This window comes from Trichechus manatus, unplaced genomic scaffold (genome assembly GCF_000243295.1).
Source record: "Trichechus manatus latirostris isolate Lorelei unplaced genomic scaffold, TriManLat1.0 scaffold00096, whole genome shotgun sequence".
Lineage (NCBI taxonomy): Eukaryota > Metazoa > Chordata > Mammalia > Sirenia > Trichechidae > Trichechus > Trichechus manatus.
The window spans coordinates 2,516,156-2,535,834 of record NW_004444032.1 but is presented as its reverse complement, the minus strand read 5'-3'; the positions used below and the strand labels follow the sequence as shown (position 1 = coordinate 2,535,834).

The 19,679-nt window shown below is 37.8% G+C and overlaps 1 protein-coding gene across 2 annotated transcripts; it reads right to left on the bottom strand.

Annotated features, from left to right (window-relative positions):
* Positions 1-12,487: 12,487 nt before the first annotated feature.
* Positions 12,488-19,131, bottom strand: GPR85 (G protein-coupled receptor 85). 2 transcript variants are annotated; one of them, XM_012557359.2, is made up of 3 exons: positions 18,773-19,131; positions 17,469-17,583; positions 12,488-16,338 (listed from the first exon to the last, which is right to left on the bottom strand). In XM_012557359.2, exon 3 carries the CDS (start codon positions 16,166-16,168, stop codon positions 15,056-15,058), a length of 1,113 nt encoding a protein of 370 aa, XP_012412813.1. In that variant the 5' UTR covers positions 16,169-16,338; positions 17,469-17,583; positions 18,773-19,131; the 3' UTR covers positions 12,488-15,055. The 2 variants fall into 2 exon arrangements, with proteins under 2 accessions (XP_012412813.1, XP_004382632.1); XM_004382575.2 differs by having other exon boundaries at positions 13,089-16,338; positions 17,469-17,586.
* Between the last annotated feature and the right edge of the window lie 548 nt (positions 19,132-19,679).

The window sequence follows — 19,679 nt, the reverse complement described above, 5'->3', positions numbered from 1 at the left end:
AATATAAATAATGTGTATATAGCTTTGGCCACATAATATCTATGAATTAGCTGACACTTTTCCTCATAAAAATTGTTTGTTTTATGTTAATAACAAAACCAAGGTGACTTGTGAATTGATACCATACAGAAACTGGAAGACATAAATGTTTTCTGAGAAGGCTTTCTGTATGGCCAATAAAAAAAATTACAGCCAACCAAACACTCTTTGCTTCCTTGAAATTTCACTCCATCCAATGGCTTCCTAATTCCTTTTATTCACTGAAACAATGTGATGTGCTATAATAAGAATTCAATCTGTTGTGATATGATTGCCTAGGAATATTCATAGACTCATAAGCTTTGACACGATTAGGTATGTCCTCTTCAGAGCCTTTCAAACTCCATTTTCCTATTAATGCATCCCTTACATGGCATTTATGCCGTAGAAATGCCTTTTTATTTCCATAGACTTCAAGCAGCTGTTTGTAGTATTCATCCCACAGTGCCATTTATTTCATCAGTAAGAATCACAACCTTTGTTTTGTATATTCTCTTCTATTTCTTTGGTTGGTGTGTGAGACTGAGTCGTTGGGCTCCAGAGGTCAGTGTGGGGCAGGCAGCTTTGGTTTTGTGGCTCCTGATTTTCCCTTCTGTGTCATCCATTCACACATGAATTTATTTAAATCCAGTAGACCTGAAAATTTTAATTTTATGGTAGATCCCTTACAAAGAGGAAGCACCTAACAATTTCAAGTCTATATGATGATGACAACAAAGAAAGAGAACTAGGAAATTGCATTTTTCATTTGCCTTCTTTTAAAGTGAATGCAGCAGGGAAAAAAATAAAGTGAATGCAGGGTAATTGGATCTGAATTTCTCAAAAATAATGCTCATGAAAAGTTTTGAAATAATAACAGAAGTTCAACATGAAAGCAATACAAATTTGTGCAAAATAGAAGTATGCATTTTTATTAATTTATTTTTTTTTGAAAAGCAAATCAGTAGAGAAATGCTTGCATTGGTCATGGCCACTCAAAACAATTATTTAAACTTCTTGACCCAAAGAAACACTTCCTATTATTGATGATGTGTTTGGCTTTGATATAATGGAGTCAGGCTGGTCTTAGCCTTTAGCCTTTTGTGAAAAGATGGCAGGTGAATTGTGGCGTGGAGAGGTAGAGCTAGCCCTTGAGAAATAGCATATGTTTGTAAATCTCTTCTGCTTCCCAAAGAGCCCAGTTTGTTCCTCATCTTACCCTCCACTTCAGTGTCTGCTTTTTAAAGTTTCAAAAATTAAAACTTAATTATGGAATAAGACCAAAGTACCAGTGGGTCACTTTCAGTCCTCACAGGTCCATGGTATTGTACCATAGTACTGCCAGTGACTGTTACAAGAAACCATTCCAGGCCCATGCTTGTTCCTATCATAGGCTGGTCCAGCACTTTCCTTATTCATGAAAAATGTTGCTTCAGGGTAAATATTACAAAGCTAAAAAAAATTCGTGCTGCACTTCATTTTTTGGCAACTTTCCTTGCGATTTAAAAACTAATGCCAATTAAATCAACAATAATTCATTTCCTTCCAATTAAGTATAGAATATACCAGGTTACACAACCATAATAGATGAGTACTCTTGCTATGCTGCTGAAACTTGACTTTTACCAGGAAGCCTTGGGAGCCAACCAGCAAAATGACTTCACTGAGTCATTGCACAAAACCGCACACCACCCATTTGTGAACCTCTTTAAGCTTAGAAGCTAATGGTTTCTTTCCCCCAGCAGTGCCTGGTATCTGTGAAATGCAGTTTTATGATATAACTAATCTTCTACTGAAGTTAAAGTGCCCAGAATTCAATTACGTTGGTAGGATGGAGCATTTGCTTCCCTGATTTGGGAAACCAGCTATTTCAGGTATGGGATGATTTTTTTTTAAGTCATTAAAATCGAAAAGTGAAGGTGAGAACATCAGCTATGTCAGTGACTTTTGAATGATAAGATTATTTTTGGAGACGACTTAATCAACTTTCCAGGTTGATAAAATATACATAATAGTTCTTCCATATTTATAAAAACAGTGTTATAGGAAATAGATGTTGTGTCTGAATTACTACTGTATCATTGTACTAAATACAGTGGAACATAGTAGGTGGTGCATTAATACTTGCTGAATGAATAAATGAGTGCATTCTCTTGAAAAGTGATTTAAAATAATTAAACAGTCTTCTTTATGATCTCTCCTTAAGAAATAAACCACAAGCTAAATTCAGTTTTGGCATATTTTATGACTTAGAGAAAGACATTACTTTCAATTTTCTCGGCTAATAACATAAGGTTATAATTATTTGTCCATGACCCTTATAATTATTCAACTCTCAAGAGAACCATGAACTGAAGATTTTAGTCTAAAAAAATATTAGTTGTAGAATTTGGCTTATTTAGACAAATCAATTTTTTTGTTTTCTTTTTAAAAAAATAATTGTGAAATCATTCTATAGTAGGACAATAAATCCTGCCATCTAGTTTTATTTATCACTGATAAATACCCAGAGTGTTCACTTCTTTGATAATCTTATACCTATGTCCACTGACACCCAAATCATCCCCATTTATTTTGATTTAAAATAACTATGTTTATGAAAATAATAATTTAATAAAATAATAAGTGCCTTCATACACCAAACTCAACAGCATGATTGTTGTTAATAGTCTATAACTGAAATGAAACAAAATTATCCCAAAGTATCCTTGAATATAGGTTAAAAATTCAGTTACTGTTAGAAGGTTAATATTCTTAGTATATTAAAAAAGGGAATGTAAAATTATAGACTCATATTCTTAATGGTGTTTAAGAGGAATTTTTAACCACTGCAGTTAAACCATCTGATGAAAACTGGGTTACTCTAGAATACATTTTACCAATGTATTTTAATTATTGGGGGAAGTATACCAAAGTTAAAACAATATTTGTTTATACTTGATAGGTCTAATTTTTGTTTTTGATCTTGTCCTTAGTGTTATAAAATGCATTAGTGTATTTTAAAAAAAATATTTTACTACAGCTTAACTGACTTCTGAATGTGACATTTCAAAGTTGTGATGAGTAGTGTACTAAATACACTACTTTAGATCCTTATAGAAGCATAGGTTAAGAGCTATCCTTGATGAATACAATGTGCCTCACCTGAGAATATTGTCCAATGTGAAGAGAAATGATGATAAAAGTGAAGAGTGTTCCCAAACAAAATTATATCTTCAAAATTTTGAAAATTTAGCTTCAATATTGCTTAGCATGTTTACATTTGAAACTTGCTGCTTGCAGAGTTTTAATAAAATGTCACACAGCTCCTCTTTGATTACATGGGCCGTTGTCTGAAACTGGTCACAAGGAAACCAAGTGAGAAAATGTGAAAAAAATCAAAGTTCATCACCACTAAAGAAAAATTTAAAATTCATTTCCCATTAAAGATTGGTAGCATCTTCATTTCCAAAGGAGAGGGCAAAATTATCTAGATTCTGATTCCAGATTCTCTCTTTCTATTTCTCTCTCTTTTTCTCGTTTGACTATTTTGGAAATTGTATTTGAGTTAACACCTCAACTAGGATGAGGCAAAGAGAATGCTAGTAAAAATTTTTAATAGATGATCCAAACCCACTGCCATGAAGTTGATTCCAACTCATAGCAACCCTACAGGACAGTGTAAAACTGCCCCATAGGGTTTCCAAGGTTGTAAATCTTTACAGAAGCAGACTGCCACATCTTTTCCCTTGAGGAGTGGCTGGTGGGTTCCAACTGCTGACCCTTTGGTAGCAGCCCAGCACTTTAACCACTGCACCACCAGGACTCATTTTAGTAGATAATAAACTCTAAAAAAATAAAAAAAAATTCATTGCCATGGGGTCGACTCCGACTCATAGTGACCCTACAGGACAGAGTAGAACTGTCCCGTAGGGTTTCCAAGGAGTAGCTGTTGGATTCAATCGCTGATCTTTTGGTTAGCAGCCATAGCTCTTAACCACTGTGCAATACTAAAATTGTTGTTCTTCTGTCCTTATACTTAATATTAAACATTTATTTATTACCTAGCACTAAGCTAGGGTAGGGAGCCCTGGTGGCACAGTGGTTAAGCTCTTGGCTGCTAATAGAAAGGTCAGCAGTTTGAATCCACCAGCCACTCCCCAGGAGAAAGATGTGGCTGTCTGCTACTGTAAAGATTACAGCCTAGGAAACCCTACGCAACAACAGTCCTACTCTGTCATTTAGGGTCACTATCAGTAGAAATTGACTCAATGACACACAGCAACAACAAAGCTAGGGTACTTTGTCGGGGTAGAAAATAAGTAGAAGAGAAGGCCCCTCAGCTCACATACTTACTAGAGAAATCTAGAGCAATTAAAGAACACCATCATATTATGTAAAACCACACACAGACTACACATAGCCTAAGTGTGCAGAGAATGAAGAAAGTAGTGCAGGTCAAAGTAATCAAAGACAAAACGTGAGCGGGCTGTATGGATTGAGTTGGAGTGATAGGCTGGGGAAGTGAGAGAAGTATGTGCCTATGTGCTGAGGGGAGGAATGTGTATGTGTTTATGGGGTGGTGAGAAGGGATAGAGAATAGGAAAGAATGAAAGAAGGATCTGGATAGATGAGAACGGAGCTCTATTATAAAAAGTCTTCAATCATGGGTTTTGAATTTGATCCCAAGTAGACAATAGCCATTGAAGGTTCTTGAACAGTGGCTTCAATTTCTAAACCACTTAAAAAATTGGCCACATCCTTTTATTTTATTACCTTCAAACTTTCCAACTTTCATACTCATGAAGAATTTTTTTTTTTCCTATTGCCACTCGTTCCCATTATTGAGCAACCCTACTAGTCTCTCTCATTTCTTCTGTAGCTTCTCTTTGATTATTGCATACATGTGTCCGGCCACATCTTGGTTTCTGCTGCTAATTTTGAAGTGTATCCATCTATTTTTTTTTTTTTTTTTTTTACTGTATTTCACTATAGAGAAGCATCTATGGCAGGAAGTTGGGCCTATGATTTCCTTTAAATTTTCCCACTACTCATCATGATGAACATTCTATAATTGATCATGATTATCAATATAAGTATAGTTTTAGTTGGTTGAGAATAGAATATTCTTGGTTATATATTTATGAGAATCTAGCCTGTCATGTACATACAGTTTAAGTTGGTTTTAAAATTATAAGAGATTAAATCTTCTGCAGCAAGACTTAATACAGTAGAAAATGTCTTTCTCTTTCCTTATTTTTTTCTTCCTGAAAATGACAGTTTTTCATGCCCATGATGGAAATACAAAGCACTGGAGTTCTGGCACTGCAGAAAATGCTCAAGACTTTCCAGCGATAACAAATAATAGCACCACAGAGAAGAACACAGGTTCTTTCTGCATGGGGAAACTGAGTGGCACCACATCTAAAAACACTGATGCAGTAATTGTACAGAATTCCTAATGCACTGTGGGTATATTGGGACCACGTAAAAATGGGAACATGTATTTCCTTGAATTATGAATTCTGGGATGCATGAATATTTTTCCATGCTCCCTACCAAGTTCTTTATTAGTAGCTAAAAAGTTACCACCAAGCTAAGAATATTTTGTCTAGTTCATTCTCTTAAAATATAGCAAGCCACAAATACCTAAAGTACTTGAAGCCTCAAAATATTAAAAAAAAAAAGTGTTTTGTGATAATTAAATCCTGTTGTTTCTGTAAATCAGAAATTGTAAAGAATACACCATTCATTATAGCTATTTAAATCTAAGCCTTGGATATGACTAAAAATACAGTAATAGGAAAACACTTACACTTAGTTGAATTTGAAAGCCAATGTTTTCATTCATGAAAGGCATAGATAGCAAAGGCAACTACAAAAAGAAAACTAGGTTTATGTTCATTTTATGTCTCTAAAACTAAAACCTAAGTCAATATCAGATTTAATTAAAGTATTTATTGTGCACCCAGTGCAACTTCTTGTACACAGTAGGTGCTTATTAAGTATCTGTTCAAAGATGGATCATTCTATAATTGCGTACTGTGGAGGTACTAAAATATCTCCCTAAATTTTATGTTTCATAGATTTGAAACAGGAGCTTGAAACAGGTTTGGTACTCTCTAAAAGAAAGCCATGAATTATTTATAACTGAGGATAGAACATAAAAAGGAATAACAATGCACAAATATCCATAATATGGTCATTTGAAATGGAAACAGAGCATCAAGTCTGTCTGATTAAAATTAAAAGTGCTATTATGAAGTTAGCACATGAATCAGCCAGAAACCCAGTGAAAGACTATTTTAATGTGCTACAGATATTCTCCAGTGTTGATATCAACAAGCTGGGATCAGCTTGGGCCTACAACTTCTTAGGTAGGAACCTAGTTATTTGAAATTTTATGCATAAATGGCCCTCAGTGGACCAATATCAGCTGTGGGAAGCTATATTGGTTAGGGTTAACCATGTCATCAATGTCCTGAGGACAACAGTGACCCAGATGAATAAACTATAGATTTTTCCAAGCCAAAAGGAAATTTAAGGGTCAACCCTTGCATTATAAGTTGAGGGAACTGAGGCCCAAAAAGGTCACGTGAGTTGGCCTTGCCCTGTAGCTTGTCAGCAGCCCAACTCTTGACTCCCAGACTGCACAGGATAGTTAAATAGACAATATGTTGCCTGAGCCACAGACACTATCAAGCTGGAGTGGGGGGATGATGGCAGCTATGACTTTAGAAGATGGAATCACCTTGGTACCAAAACAACCCACCGCCATCGAGTTGATTCTGACTCAAAGCGAGCCCGTAGGACAGAGTAGAACCACCCTATAGGGTTTCCAAGGCTGTAAATCTTTACAGAAGCAGACTGACACATCTTTCTCCCATGGAGTGGCTGATGGGTTTGAACTGCCAACTTTTCAGTTAGCAGTCGAGTGCTTTAATCAGCGTGCCACCAGTGCTCCTACCGTGGTACCGTTACTGGTAAAGTAAGAGGTCAAATACAAAGAATGAAGCCCACCTGGGAGGAGAAAGCAGGGCGGTTCAAACAGGCAAGACAACTTAAAAAATACAGGGAAGGATGGCCAGGTGTTAGAAAAGTGTGAGGACCATGTGGATGCATAAAGACCAAGCAAGCAGGACTCATGAGGTAATTCTGTTGCTCTATTCTCCACTGAGTGTACCTTTATATGTATAGTTATAAACGCCAGACTTATAGAAGCGTATGGAGAGATTTCAGGGTAGGGGAATAAGTGTAGTTGGTTAGGACATGGACTGAGTATGCTGATTGCAGAAGGTGGACCTTTAAAAGGAGACTTGACAACAGACTTGACAACAGTAGCAGCAGCAGCAGCAGCAAGAAGAAGAATAACCGCCGACAATTACTGAATGCTCACTGTGAGCTTGGTACTATACTATGTGTCTTACATCCATACTTTCCTATTAATAACTTATCTTGTGCAAGTGACTTTACTTCTCTATGCTCCAGTTTCCTCATCTGTAAAATGGAATAATAATGGTATCTACCTATTGTGATGATTAGTTGAGTTAGTATAGGAAAAATGTTTAGAACAGTGCTTGGCACATAGTAAGTACTTAATAAATAATAGTTATTATTATTATCTTAATCTTCAAAGCAAATCGTTACAAGTTGTAGTTGCTACTACTTATTCTCCAACTTATAGGTAGGGAAACTGAGATTCAAAGAATTTAACTAACCTGAGCTAGTAAAGGACAGAATAAGGACTTAAACCTTTAAATCCTCCACTTTTTAACCATTATGCTATGCTAGCTCTCCCCATCCAGTGACCTAAGCTCCAGCTACCTCACATTAAACTTCTCGGATTAGTGTGTCACTATGTTGAATACATAGCAAACTTCCCAGTCTTTTGTCTTTTGCTCTTCTTATTACCTCCTTCTGAAACGGCTTTCATAACATTGTCAAGCAGAAGAAATTAAAATTATCCTTCAAGACTTAGTTCAATTGCCACCTTTCCTATCTCACCTTCCTTCCATCACTTTCACAGTGTTAATTGCTTGTCTGTGTTCCTTTAACACTTATCTCACATATCTCCATTACAGCATTTATCACATTGTCTCATAATTTATGTCTCAGCTCAGGGGTGGATTATCCAATAGGCAAAGTAAGCATGGTGCTTACCTTGCTTACCAGATCATCTGTAGTGAACAGTTTCACAAAAAATCTTTGATTTGGTGAAACCCATGTGAAATTGTTCCTACAGGTTAGTAAGTAAGAACAAGTAAGCCCATGCTTACCTTGCTTACTGGGTCATCCACCCCCGTCAGGGACTATAAATTTGAAAAGAGGCTTTGATTTTGTAGGAAGGTGCTGTGGGGTTGGGAGAGAGACAGGTGCCAGTCATACTTAGAGGCAGAATCTTGGATGTGGTGAAAAAAATGTGGAATTGTTCACTACAGATGATCTGGTAACCAAGGTAAGCACCATGCTTACTTTGCCTGTTGAATAATTCGTCCCTGTCTCTGCTGCTAAATGGTGAACTATGAGAGAGCCAGCTTCTTACACATAGTAATAAGTGAAACTATTTAAGTTGCTAGGCTGTCTTCTAAGGGCATCAAAAGGATGCACTCATTGTCTCCTCCCAATAACCCTAGCATATATGTTGTTGTTAGTTGCTGTCGAGTGGATTCTGATTCATGGGTGACCCCATGTATGCAGAATAGAACTGTTCCACAGGGTTTTGAAGGCTGTGACCTTCTGGAAGCAGATCGCCAGGCCTGTCTTCTGAGGCACCTCTGGGTCAGTTTGAACTGCCCACCTTTTGGTTAGTAGTCGAGTGCTTAACTGTTTGCACCACCCAAGGACACATGTACTACCCCCTTTTTACTGATGAAGCAGAAAGGTTAAGTAACTCGCCCAGGATCACACATGTAGTAGGCACGTAATAAATGATTGTTGGATTGAATTATCTCTAAGTAAAAATGCTTACCAAAAGATTATCAAAGATTCCTTTTCTCAAAGGAGAAAATGACCTTTCAATTTAAACTTTTTTTTTTTTTAATGGATGAGAAAGAACAAAATCTTTTCTTTCTTTCTTTACCTAGTTAGTAATGTTTTTCTTTCTTAAAGGCAGTGGTTAAGAGCTCAGCTAGTAAGCAAAAGTTGGCAGTTTGAGTCCACCAGCCACTCTTTGGAAACCCTATGGGGCAGTCTACTCGATGGCAACGGATTTGCTTTTTTTTTTTTTTTTCAGTTCAAGCTCAGTTATCAATTCAGCCTTTTGATTTTTTAATGTTATAAGGACTTTTCCATGCGGTATAATGAATGACTTACTTCCTCCTCTCATGATCTCGAATACCCACATAAGTGACATTTTGTTGTCTATTCAAAACTCCCAATGCACAAGAACATGCATTATAATTACTCAATTTGCATATTTGTCTGAAAAGTGTTATTATCAAAACACAGAAAATAACTGCTTTCTGCTTCCAAGTCCAGCTTGGAAGGCTGTGTGTTTCTCAGGATAATGTTGTCCTGTCCACCATAGGCAGCTGGGGGTTAGATGTGAATACCAGGTGTGAATAACTCCAAACACCAAACTACCCATGGCTTCTTTGAGGAGTTTCTTTATAACCACTCAAAAGGAAACACATTCTCTTTGTTTTTCTCTGAGAGCCTCTGAGAGCCTTTTAGGGCTATAGCCCCTGTGTTTATACTGCTGATCTGGTGGGAGGAAAACTGGCTTTAAAAGCCTTTTTACCCAAAAGGGTTGAGCTGCTAATGAACATACTCCCTTTGGCAAAAGGAGATGATGTAAAAGCTCCTTCCCATTTTAAAAACCTGGTCTTACATACATAATCCTTTTATAAAGTTAAAAGCTTTTGATTTTAATATATTTTTAAGAGCTTTTTACATTGCAAAAGAGTTACCTCTCCAAAAAATCTTTCCTACATTGTTACAGTTTTCAAAAGGCCTTTAACTTATTTGACTGTTTTGACTGATAGTCAAAAATAATACAATTACAAATGCCATCTTCATTTTAACCACTATGTAGACTAATTATGAACTTGTTCATCAAAATTGAGCAGTTGTATAATTTTAATGTGGTGTAAAAAGTTTTTTCTGAGGGAACTGGGAAAGTCACAGAACACGAACATGCCCACCGTTGAGAACAACAAAAATTTCAGCAATAAACAATCATCTGAGTAGATCCTGCAATTTCCATTCAAAACATTTATAAGAGAATATTAACAAACATGAATGTAAAGTATTTTTGCATAGAAAAATTACAAGACTTTGGAATCATAAATAACCCACAATTCTAGTAACCATCTACCTTGATCAATGTATTTAGCTAGTATTTGAAACGTCACCATTTATCATGTTACTTTGTTTCTTTTCTTTTTAACATGGAATTAATGTAAGCTGCTTTTTGTTTTGATAACAATACAGTCTGTGCTACATGTGGAATAAAGTAAAGGATGAAACAAAGTAAATGTATCTAATGGTGAATACCCAGAAATGGAGTTTTAGTTCAGTTTGCAACTGTTCTACAGTAATCCCCGTTGTAGCACAACTGGTTATTACATGGCTTAGCTGAAAAGGCATATGTCTATATAATTATAAATATGTTTCATTGTATTTGCAATAGAACTCAATTTTGGAGGCCAAACAAGGTTTTCAACTGGTAGGGGATCAGAGAGTTGTTGTGCGCCTAACAAGGAAGAATAAAAACGGCGAAGAGGTGTAATGCTTCCATAATAAAAGGTATCTACCCCTTTCAGAAGTTAGTCCCACTTTTACTTGGGCCCCAAGTCTGTCACACCATAGGAGGTCTCCTGGGAGTCATCAGTAAAGTATACATAGAAAATCTTGCCTTGATTACACTTCACTTAGGCATTCTCATGCTAACTTGGTGGAAGGTATGAGTGTGGAAGAAAAAACGAACCTCCATGTCTCTTGAAGGAACTGAAATCTCTCTTATGGAAGTTGACAGTCAGAACATGGGAGGAATTTTGGCACTCAGGTTTTGCTGTTATTTTGTACACAGCATTAACCACATGGGAATGCAGGGTTCCAAACCATAACATGGTGATTCATCTAAGTGAAGTGTGGGTAAAATGTTCTTGCTGCTTTGAGTAGACTGGGGTTTTCCTCTGAGTGGAGAGAGATTTGATATATAAGAGATCCCAAGGAACACTGGAAAAAGATGGGAGATAAGGCACCAAAGGGAGAATGGAGAACAGTAGACTTATGGCCATTAATACTAAGTCCATCTTACAAATATTTACTATCTTAACACTCATAACTTATTACTATTACATATTTAATTGCCTGTCTTTTCCACTAGACTAAGAAATCTCCACGAAAGACTGGTCTGCCCTGCTTGTCACTGTGCTCCCAGCACCAAGCCCAGTGCCTAACACATTTTTGTTGAATGAATGAATAAGTAAATAAACTATTCGGTAGCAGTCAGAGAAAGAGAGGCCAATGGATAAGTGGCTTTAGCAATGACAAATCAGTTAACTTCAACGGAAAGTGCTGGTGTTGAAATTTAACCAGCTAATATCCAAAGAGGAGCCCTGGTGGCACGGTGGTTAACAGCTGAGCTGCTAACCAAAAGGTTGGCGGTTTGAATCCACTGCTGCTCTTTGGAAACTCTATCAGGCAGTTCTGCTCTGTCCTATAGGGTCGCTATGAGTCGGAGTCAACTCAACGGCAATGGGTTTGGTTTTCTTTTTGATTACTATCCAAAGAAGATAATTCAGTCTGTAGGCTGACCCATCTACAAATAATTTTACCATCTAATCACTGTGGTTCATTTTGTGTTATTTAAATGGAATCGCTGTGGGGAATTGGGCCAGTTATTCACCTTCTGCCTCAGTTAATATCTGCATAGGATTCCACAGTCAGACTACATTTCTAAATCCAGCTGGGCATCTCACAAATAAACCCACTGTGTACAGAAGGAACTGGACAAGATAATATATTCATGCAAACATATCACCACTATTAAGGAAAACAAAGAGCATTCAGCTTAGATGTGTATTTATACTAAGAAGGGCACATTATTATTGATAATGAGTCTTTCTCACAGGGAAGTTGGACTTCCCAGTGGGCTATATTTTTATGGGTTAAAAATTAGTAACATTTTCAAGTTGAATTATTTACCAACCATTGTAAATATTGGAATGAGTGCCAAAATAAATAATGTGATTTGGTCATGAAGACACTAAAAGAATATTTTATTTTGTATGATACTATTATTAAGCATGGACTTTCTAATGACATTGATTAACTGAGGAGGAATCTTGCCACTGTTTGCCCCTTGTCTTACAAATACCAATTTAGTTAGGGGTAGGCTTAGATAAAAGCTACTATAGTTAAACATGGAGCCCTGGTGGCACAGTGGTTAAGAGCTATGGCTCCTAACCAAAAGGTCAATGGTTCAAATCCACCAGCCACTCCTTGGAAACCCTATAGGGCAGTTCTACTCTGACCTATAGGGTTGCTATGAGTCAGAATTGGCTTGATGGCAATGGGTGGTGGTGGTGCATAGTTAAGTACTACTCACTAATCACTGGTGATCATCAATCACCAAAATTTTTGTAATTCCCTATTCCACATAGATAGTTGTAACCAGGCAGTTTCATTTGGCTCTTGCTCTTGACTCTTCAGCTCCCTTAATTCATACTTAATCCATGCTTCATTTTTCTTGTCTGTGCAATGAAAGCTAGTGTTGGCAAAACCTGGTCGCTCTGGCCTTGAGATTATTGCTGAATTTTCTACTGAATGCTGATGATATTTGAACCTCTAAGTAAGGTTCTCCATAAATATAATCATTTTAATTATGTCTATACTGTGATTTTTGTGAGCTAGAAGCATAATGTTATCAAAACGTCTTTTGATAACATTTCCTTTATTGTACTTCTTCAGAAAATAATTTTAGTACCAACAAGGGGCCTTTATTACTAAATTCAGCTCACTGTTGTGCATTAAGCTTTGTCTTAGATCCAATCAACTTTGGTTTACAGTAAAAATGAGGTCAAACAGTGCTCACTAAATCATGGCTTGTGCTGTCCTTTTAGGAGCAAAACTGCATAGTTGCATATACCATTGAAACATTTCAGTGATTTATTTCCCCTTATTAAAATTTATATTGATTTTCTCCTTAGAGAAGTACTATAGCAAGGCAGAATTCTGTTCTATTACATTCCTAATCTTATTTTCCAAGTACATAAACCAACCCAAACAACAACAACAAAAAAACCAACAGAAAACAAAAACAATAACAACTTTTCTGGATTGTTATAATATTATTTTAAACCATCTTCTTACAAATTATATATTTAGAACCAAAAATTTCTACTATACCCCCAAATTAAAATGTATGTTTATATTAAAATTCTGAATGAACCAGCTAAGCAGGCATACATCTCTAAATATAATTAGTATCTAAGAATAAACAGAGGGATGATTATGATAAGCTACCAAATAATGCTTTTGTAGATACTATCATTTATCAATTTATCAACTTTAAGCTCCCTATCATCCATACAGTTCTAGTTCCAGAGTATAGCAGCTACAAAAATAAAAAATAAAAAAAAAACACAAAACTATAATAAAGCTAGTCTTCCTAGTTTGTGTTTGCTCCCCAGGCAAAAAAAAAAAAAAGTTAAATGCCAAAAATGTAAAATTTTATTCCAAGAAAATTAACAGGCTACACGGGTAAATTTTGGCAAATGCAACTTTATATTGAAATTCACACATCTGTATCTTAAAGAATGAGACTCACAGACTCTAATGTATTTCTAAAATACCAGAAATCATATTATAAGCTTTCACAAGTTAAAACTGAAATAATTTCAACGACCAATACACTGAATGTGCAGAAAGTATAAACAAGACTGTGCCTTCAGTAGAATAAATGCTTCACAAATTGTGCAGGATGTCATACTAAGGCTGTGGTCTCCCCTTGACAGCTGACTTAAAATAGAAACATTTATCAACTGCCTGCTTCTTAGAACACACTAGAATGGGTAGCACACCTCGCAAGAAAATTTCATTATCCCAGTGATGTGTACCTTAATTTTTCAAACCATATGAGGAAAAAGGAAAAAGAGTACTAAATGATCTTCCATGCACTTCCAGATGCTTGACCATAACCAGTTACTGATTCAGTTTCTCTTGACTATTTGCTCCAGTGCTAAATAAGATGAAAGATACTAGATAACCCTTTAAGGCAACATGTGTTTATTCTGCATTATTAGGGCTGCTCAGTTATGACCAGTTGGTACCATTAATGTTGCCTCCCAGATCAATATCTAGCATTCGAAAAATATAAATGAACTGGAAAAACTTTATACCAAATCAACAAAAATCACGTAATACAGTTCAGTGCTAGCAATTTCACTAGTAGGTAAGGAAAGTGGTATTTAGAAATAGTAATAGTAATGTAGGAATACAAAAAAAAAAAGAAAAAAGGTAAACTCTAATTGGAACCAATATACTGCTTTTGGAATGCTCCTCAAAACTTACAAGGTGATTTTTTTTTTTAGTGTGATAATCCAATAATTCATGGCACGTCTTTAGTGGTTACAGTACTTTAAGTCCCCAAATATTTTAGTCTTTGCAAAACAATAGTATGAAATGTTTTAAAGTCTTCAAACTTCTAAAATTAGTTTTTATCAACACATTTACCTCATATCAACTTAATTTATTAAGATGTCCAATGCTAATTGGGTTTGATGTTTTTATCATATGTAGTGATATACACAGCATTTAGCACTGATACTTAGCACCTGCTACTTTCATTAACTAGTTTTCAACCACATAAAGAAACTTAGGGCAGTGGTTTAGTTCTTTCTTAATTACAAACCTTCGCCAGCAGTCAGCAGGATCACTTTGAGATTTAAAATAGGATTATAGGTGAACTATTGCAAAGACTGCAGAATGTTGCCCAAATCCTTATAACCGCTGATCCCATTCTTGATTTTCTTCTCAAGATATGGCTACAGGCCACAATTGCTTAGCAGAGAAGGTTAGTGTTTCACAAGGCTAAAGATGCACAGATGCTCCCTCATATAACACAGTAAGGTTCCCTTGGTAACCTGGATTTTCTGCAGTAAAGAAGGGTTGTGCTGAAACAGCGCCTCAGCTCCCTGTTGGAGAAAATGCAGACAAAAGGATTGATTCCTGCTTGGGCAAAACTCATCCAGACAGCGGCTGTTAGAAATCCCCCTGGTACTACAGGCCCTCTTGCAAAAACTCTCCAATAACAGGCCACCAGGTAGGGGCCCCACAAGGTGAGGAAGAGAAAAGTCATTATATAGAACATTCTGCTGATTCTTTTTTCCATTTTGAACTCGTCTAAGACCAAAAGCCTTCTTCTGCCCGTGGTGTTTGCATTTTGCCTGATGCCCAGCAAGGTGGGTGGTGTGGGACCCCTTCCAAATCCTGCTAGCCAATTGGCAGCTGCCTGGCCACTGGCTCCAGGACCATGAAAAGTCCAGTTCTGGCTGACTGCTGCTACAAACTGGACTGGCTTCATTTTCCTTCGGTCATGGACAAAAAATATCAGCTTGAGGTAGACAAGCTGTGTGGCTAGGAGGATGAGAGCAAGCAGCAGCATAAATCCTAAGGAATCATTAGCCCTGAAGGAGCGGTGTTGGAAGGTGCATTGATCTTCCTCCCTAATGAATGAATAAGTGCCCACATCTAAAACTGGGGGGAACGCCATGGCCACAGACAGAGTCCACACCATGCAGATCACAGCCAGACACGTCCAAAAGGTCAGCCTCTTTGTATAGAAGCGGTGGTGAGCGATAGCTAAGTATCTGGTGACACTGATGCAGAACAGCATGAAAGCAGTGTGGAAACAGGACAAAACCCCCAGAAAGGCAATCACTTTGCAAGTCAGAGTCCCATAAGTCCAGGTAGAGCCATTTTTGACAGAGTTGAATACAAATGGGAAACAAATTGCAGATCTGAGGATATCTGAGCAGCAAAGATCCAACAGGAAGTAGTAAGGTGCTTTATGCAAGGTCTTATCTTTGACTAGCAAAATGGAGATCAGAAGGTTGCCCACCACGCTGACTCCTATTATGAAACCCAGGGAAGTCAGTTTCAGAAAAGCTGTTAGAGGAGAGAGATTTTGCAAAATGTTGTCAGCTGCATGGCTATAGTTCGCCATAGATGGATGGAGGATAAGGATACAGCCTCAGTCAAGTCTCATGATCTAAATATAAGAACAAGGAAAAGATATATCCGTACATTTTACTGAAAATGTAATCCACAAAGAGAACTGATCTGGTCTGCAGTCATGCTTCCTCTTTTCTTCCATTTGATTTGCCATCAGAACATCTGAAGGAAAAAAAATTGAGCTATCAGTTCTTAAGTTAACAAGTCATGATGTCAGACAGTGCTAACATAAAGCTGTTCATTTATGGGGAAGCAAAGTTTTAATTTGGAATACTGTTATTTGCTTTAGTAAGTATTTTTGCTTGAGATTTCAGAGAAGTGGTTTGTTTAGTTTTCTGAGCTAGGTGAATTCAAAAATGTCTCTGTTTTAGAAAATGTACATTTGATTGGGTAACTTTAGGGCAGAAACAATAAAATGTTCCATAATTGTATGATATGCCAGTTCAGAAATTAATCACTAGTGTTGCAATGGAATCTACAAGGCTGCTAATAGGGGACAGAGAGGAGATTACCTACATTTATTTGAAGTCTGTTAGTATCTCTCAGTGTTTTAGGAGCAGCTTCTCTGCTGATATGGATCCAAAGAACTCCTGTAAAATATATGCCTTTTAACTCAAGTCCCACTATTCATTCTGCATATTATAAAAACAGAAGAGTATTTGTTGATTCATCTTAAAACAATTTCAACATTAGACTTGGAAATTAATGGGAACTTGTCCCAAGATTTGCTGTGTTTTAGTCTTTTGTCTCTCCCTCCCCACCCCACCCCTCTCTTTTGGCAAATCTTTTCTCTTTTAAGCCCATATGATTATTAAAAATGGTTAATGTAAATATTGGCCAGGGAAAAACACCCCGAGGGATAATGCACTTCCATTTGTAAACCTTGGCTGCCTGGATTCAAATGAATATAACATGAACCTGTATTTCTCGGGCAATTAAACCTTTCCCATTCACACTGATGATCTTTGTTGCAAATTGCAAGTGGCTTCATTTTAAAACAAAATGCACATTGTCTCCTGGGTTCCTGGGAGCCACACCAAGGGATTCGGCTTCCTCTGTTATTCCCACGAAGCATGTTTCCTTTGCCACTTCTCACTTGCCCGGAATATGCTGATGAAAGCCCAGGCAAAGCTGCGTTCAATGGTTTTAATTTCCCCACAGGTACATCCCAGGGTAAATACCGATCGCATCATACAACATTACGAAACCTGAAATCCGCCACCCCTGGATTTATCATGGGGGGGGGGTGGGGGTGGAGGAGGGGGAGGGGGAGAGAGACATGCATTACATACGCGAAGATGGGGAGAGAGATTGCTTCTGTGCTGCAAGGGAACGGTTGCCGGTGATTCGCAGTCTGATATTCCTCAGTCTTGCAAGGCTCTCCAGAAATGGAGCTCTCAGTAAGCCCTACTGAAGATGCATTGTCTGAATGTACTTCCATTATGCAGTTTATTGTCAAAAAACCTCAGAGAGGGCTCTTTCCCGGTGAACCTGCAGTTTCATCAACACTGCCAGTACCCACCCCAACCCCAAACTTAACCGAGAGTATATCCTCCTACCTGTTGGCGTTGGATATCCCGACAGACTATAGCTTCTTCTTTCTATAAATTGCTGATTTTTTTTTTTGCTTTAGTGCCTTGACTGAGCATCCAGGCAGGGCTCGGCGGCGCCTGCGCGCTGGAGCCTCCTTGAGCTCCAGCCGCGTCCTCCCCTGTCGCAGCGGCACCGTCTCCCCCAGTAACGCAGGGGCCGCGGCGGCGGCGGCGGTGGCGAGGGCGGCGGCAGGGGCTGCTCCAGCCTCTATGGAGCCAACGGGAGCCCCTGGCCGTTCCCAGAGCTGGCTGAGTTGATGAGATGTCCTGTCCAACTCAACTGGCAAAATTAGGCTTTTGTCCCCTCGTGGCTGCTTCTAAACTTTTCCCTCCCCACATTTGAAGTGGGGGCTCAGAGAAGCTGGTTCAGGACCTCAGGCCCATCCTCTTCCCCTAGGGCAGCGCACCAAGAAGCCACCGTGTCGGTGGCGCCCGCCCCCTCTCCTGCTTCCCGGAATCCTTGCCTTCCCCGAGCATTTTCTTCCCTTCTCTTTTAGGGTGGTCCAAAGCATTGGAAGCTTCTTTTAGGTTTCTTCTTAAATTATTTCCCCAGCTGACCTTTGAATATGCAGGTTAGCGGGGTGGGGGAGGGGGGACGTGGTAGAGGGGGGAAGAAAGAAAGAAATTTAAAAAAAAGCACAGTCAAGAAAACTCTTGTCAACAGAGAAGAAGGAAGCATGTTAGGACAGCCCTGTCTTTGTTAGTCAGCTCTTCTCGAATGCACGCAAATATGCATTTAACTAGGGAGAAGCGAAGTTCACCTGCACAATGATCTACGTGCCTTCTACCTTAACAAAAATGACTAAAGAATCAGGATTACAAAAAAATTTAAATGACTATTTCTCACATCCACACCGCCAAGAAACGGCCTTTTTCCTTCGTACAAGTACAGCTGACCAATGGGTGGGTGATGTTAAAGCAAGTGTTTGTGTGTGAGTTTCCTTTTTTCCCTTTGTTACTACGGTTGAAGAATACTAGGAATATAACGAATACATAAAACTTACACCCGTCCAAAAGGTCCGATGATATCACGAACACCACATAGCCTAACACATGGGTGCTTAGGGATGCCTCTTGAATCATGCATTTCCTTATTTCACCATTTCCATTCTGAAGAGTTTTGTTTATGAGGGTGGTATAAGATTTTAAACAACTCCCCCTCCTCCCCTCACCCTGCCAAGAAAAAAAACCAAGCAGACATGCATTCATTAATTCCCAACGTAAAGCGTCTGCTTTCCTTTCTGCATGCTTATTGCTTTATAATAATCTGTTAATGAAACACAGAAAACATAAAGATCTTCTTTACAGTAATAATTTGATCTCTAGACAGCAGTAAAATACCTCATGGCTGGGTGGTGAGATTGTGACATTTGGGAGAACTCAAACCAATCAGCATACAGATGATATGGGTGAATTTACATATCGTATTCCTATTGGACACGCTGGAGGTAAAGATTTCTCCATTTAAAGCTTAAAAATGAATACTTCACTGTCATGATGTTACAGTCATTACACAAAGCCCCATGTTGATAATACTGAAATGATGTTAGATTTCCCCAATTTGTTTTTGAATTTTCTAAACTCATTAAGAAACAATGATTTGCTTAAGAAAGGAATATACACAAGGCACATAACTTTGGCATTCCCTTAGCCTAAAAAAATCAACCCTTCAGCAATGCTGGACGTAACTTGAGGTTATTTCCATTCAAGTAGAACATTCAACTTTTTGTAAAATAAGTGAAGTTAGAAGAACTCAAAACTATGCTGGTTGCAACTTCTAAGTGAAATGTCAAATACATTTTCATGAAACTACAAATCAGTTCAATTTGTTCTTTTTTTACTTCCCAACTTAAGATGTGAGAACAATGTGTTTTGCAGAGTTATTATTTCCTGAGTTTTTACACTTAAAAA

Coding starts and splice junctions, on each gene's coding strand:
- GPR85 (XM_012557359.2), bottom strand. CDS start 16,168: ATGGCGAACTATAGCCATGCAGCTGACAACATTTTGCAAAATCTCTCT.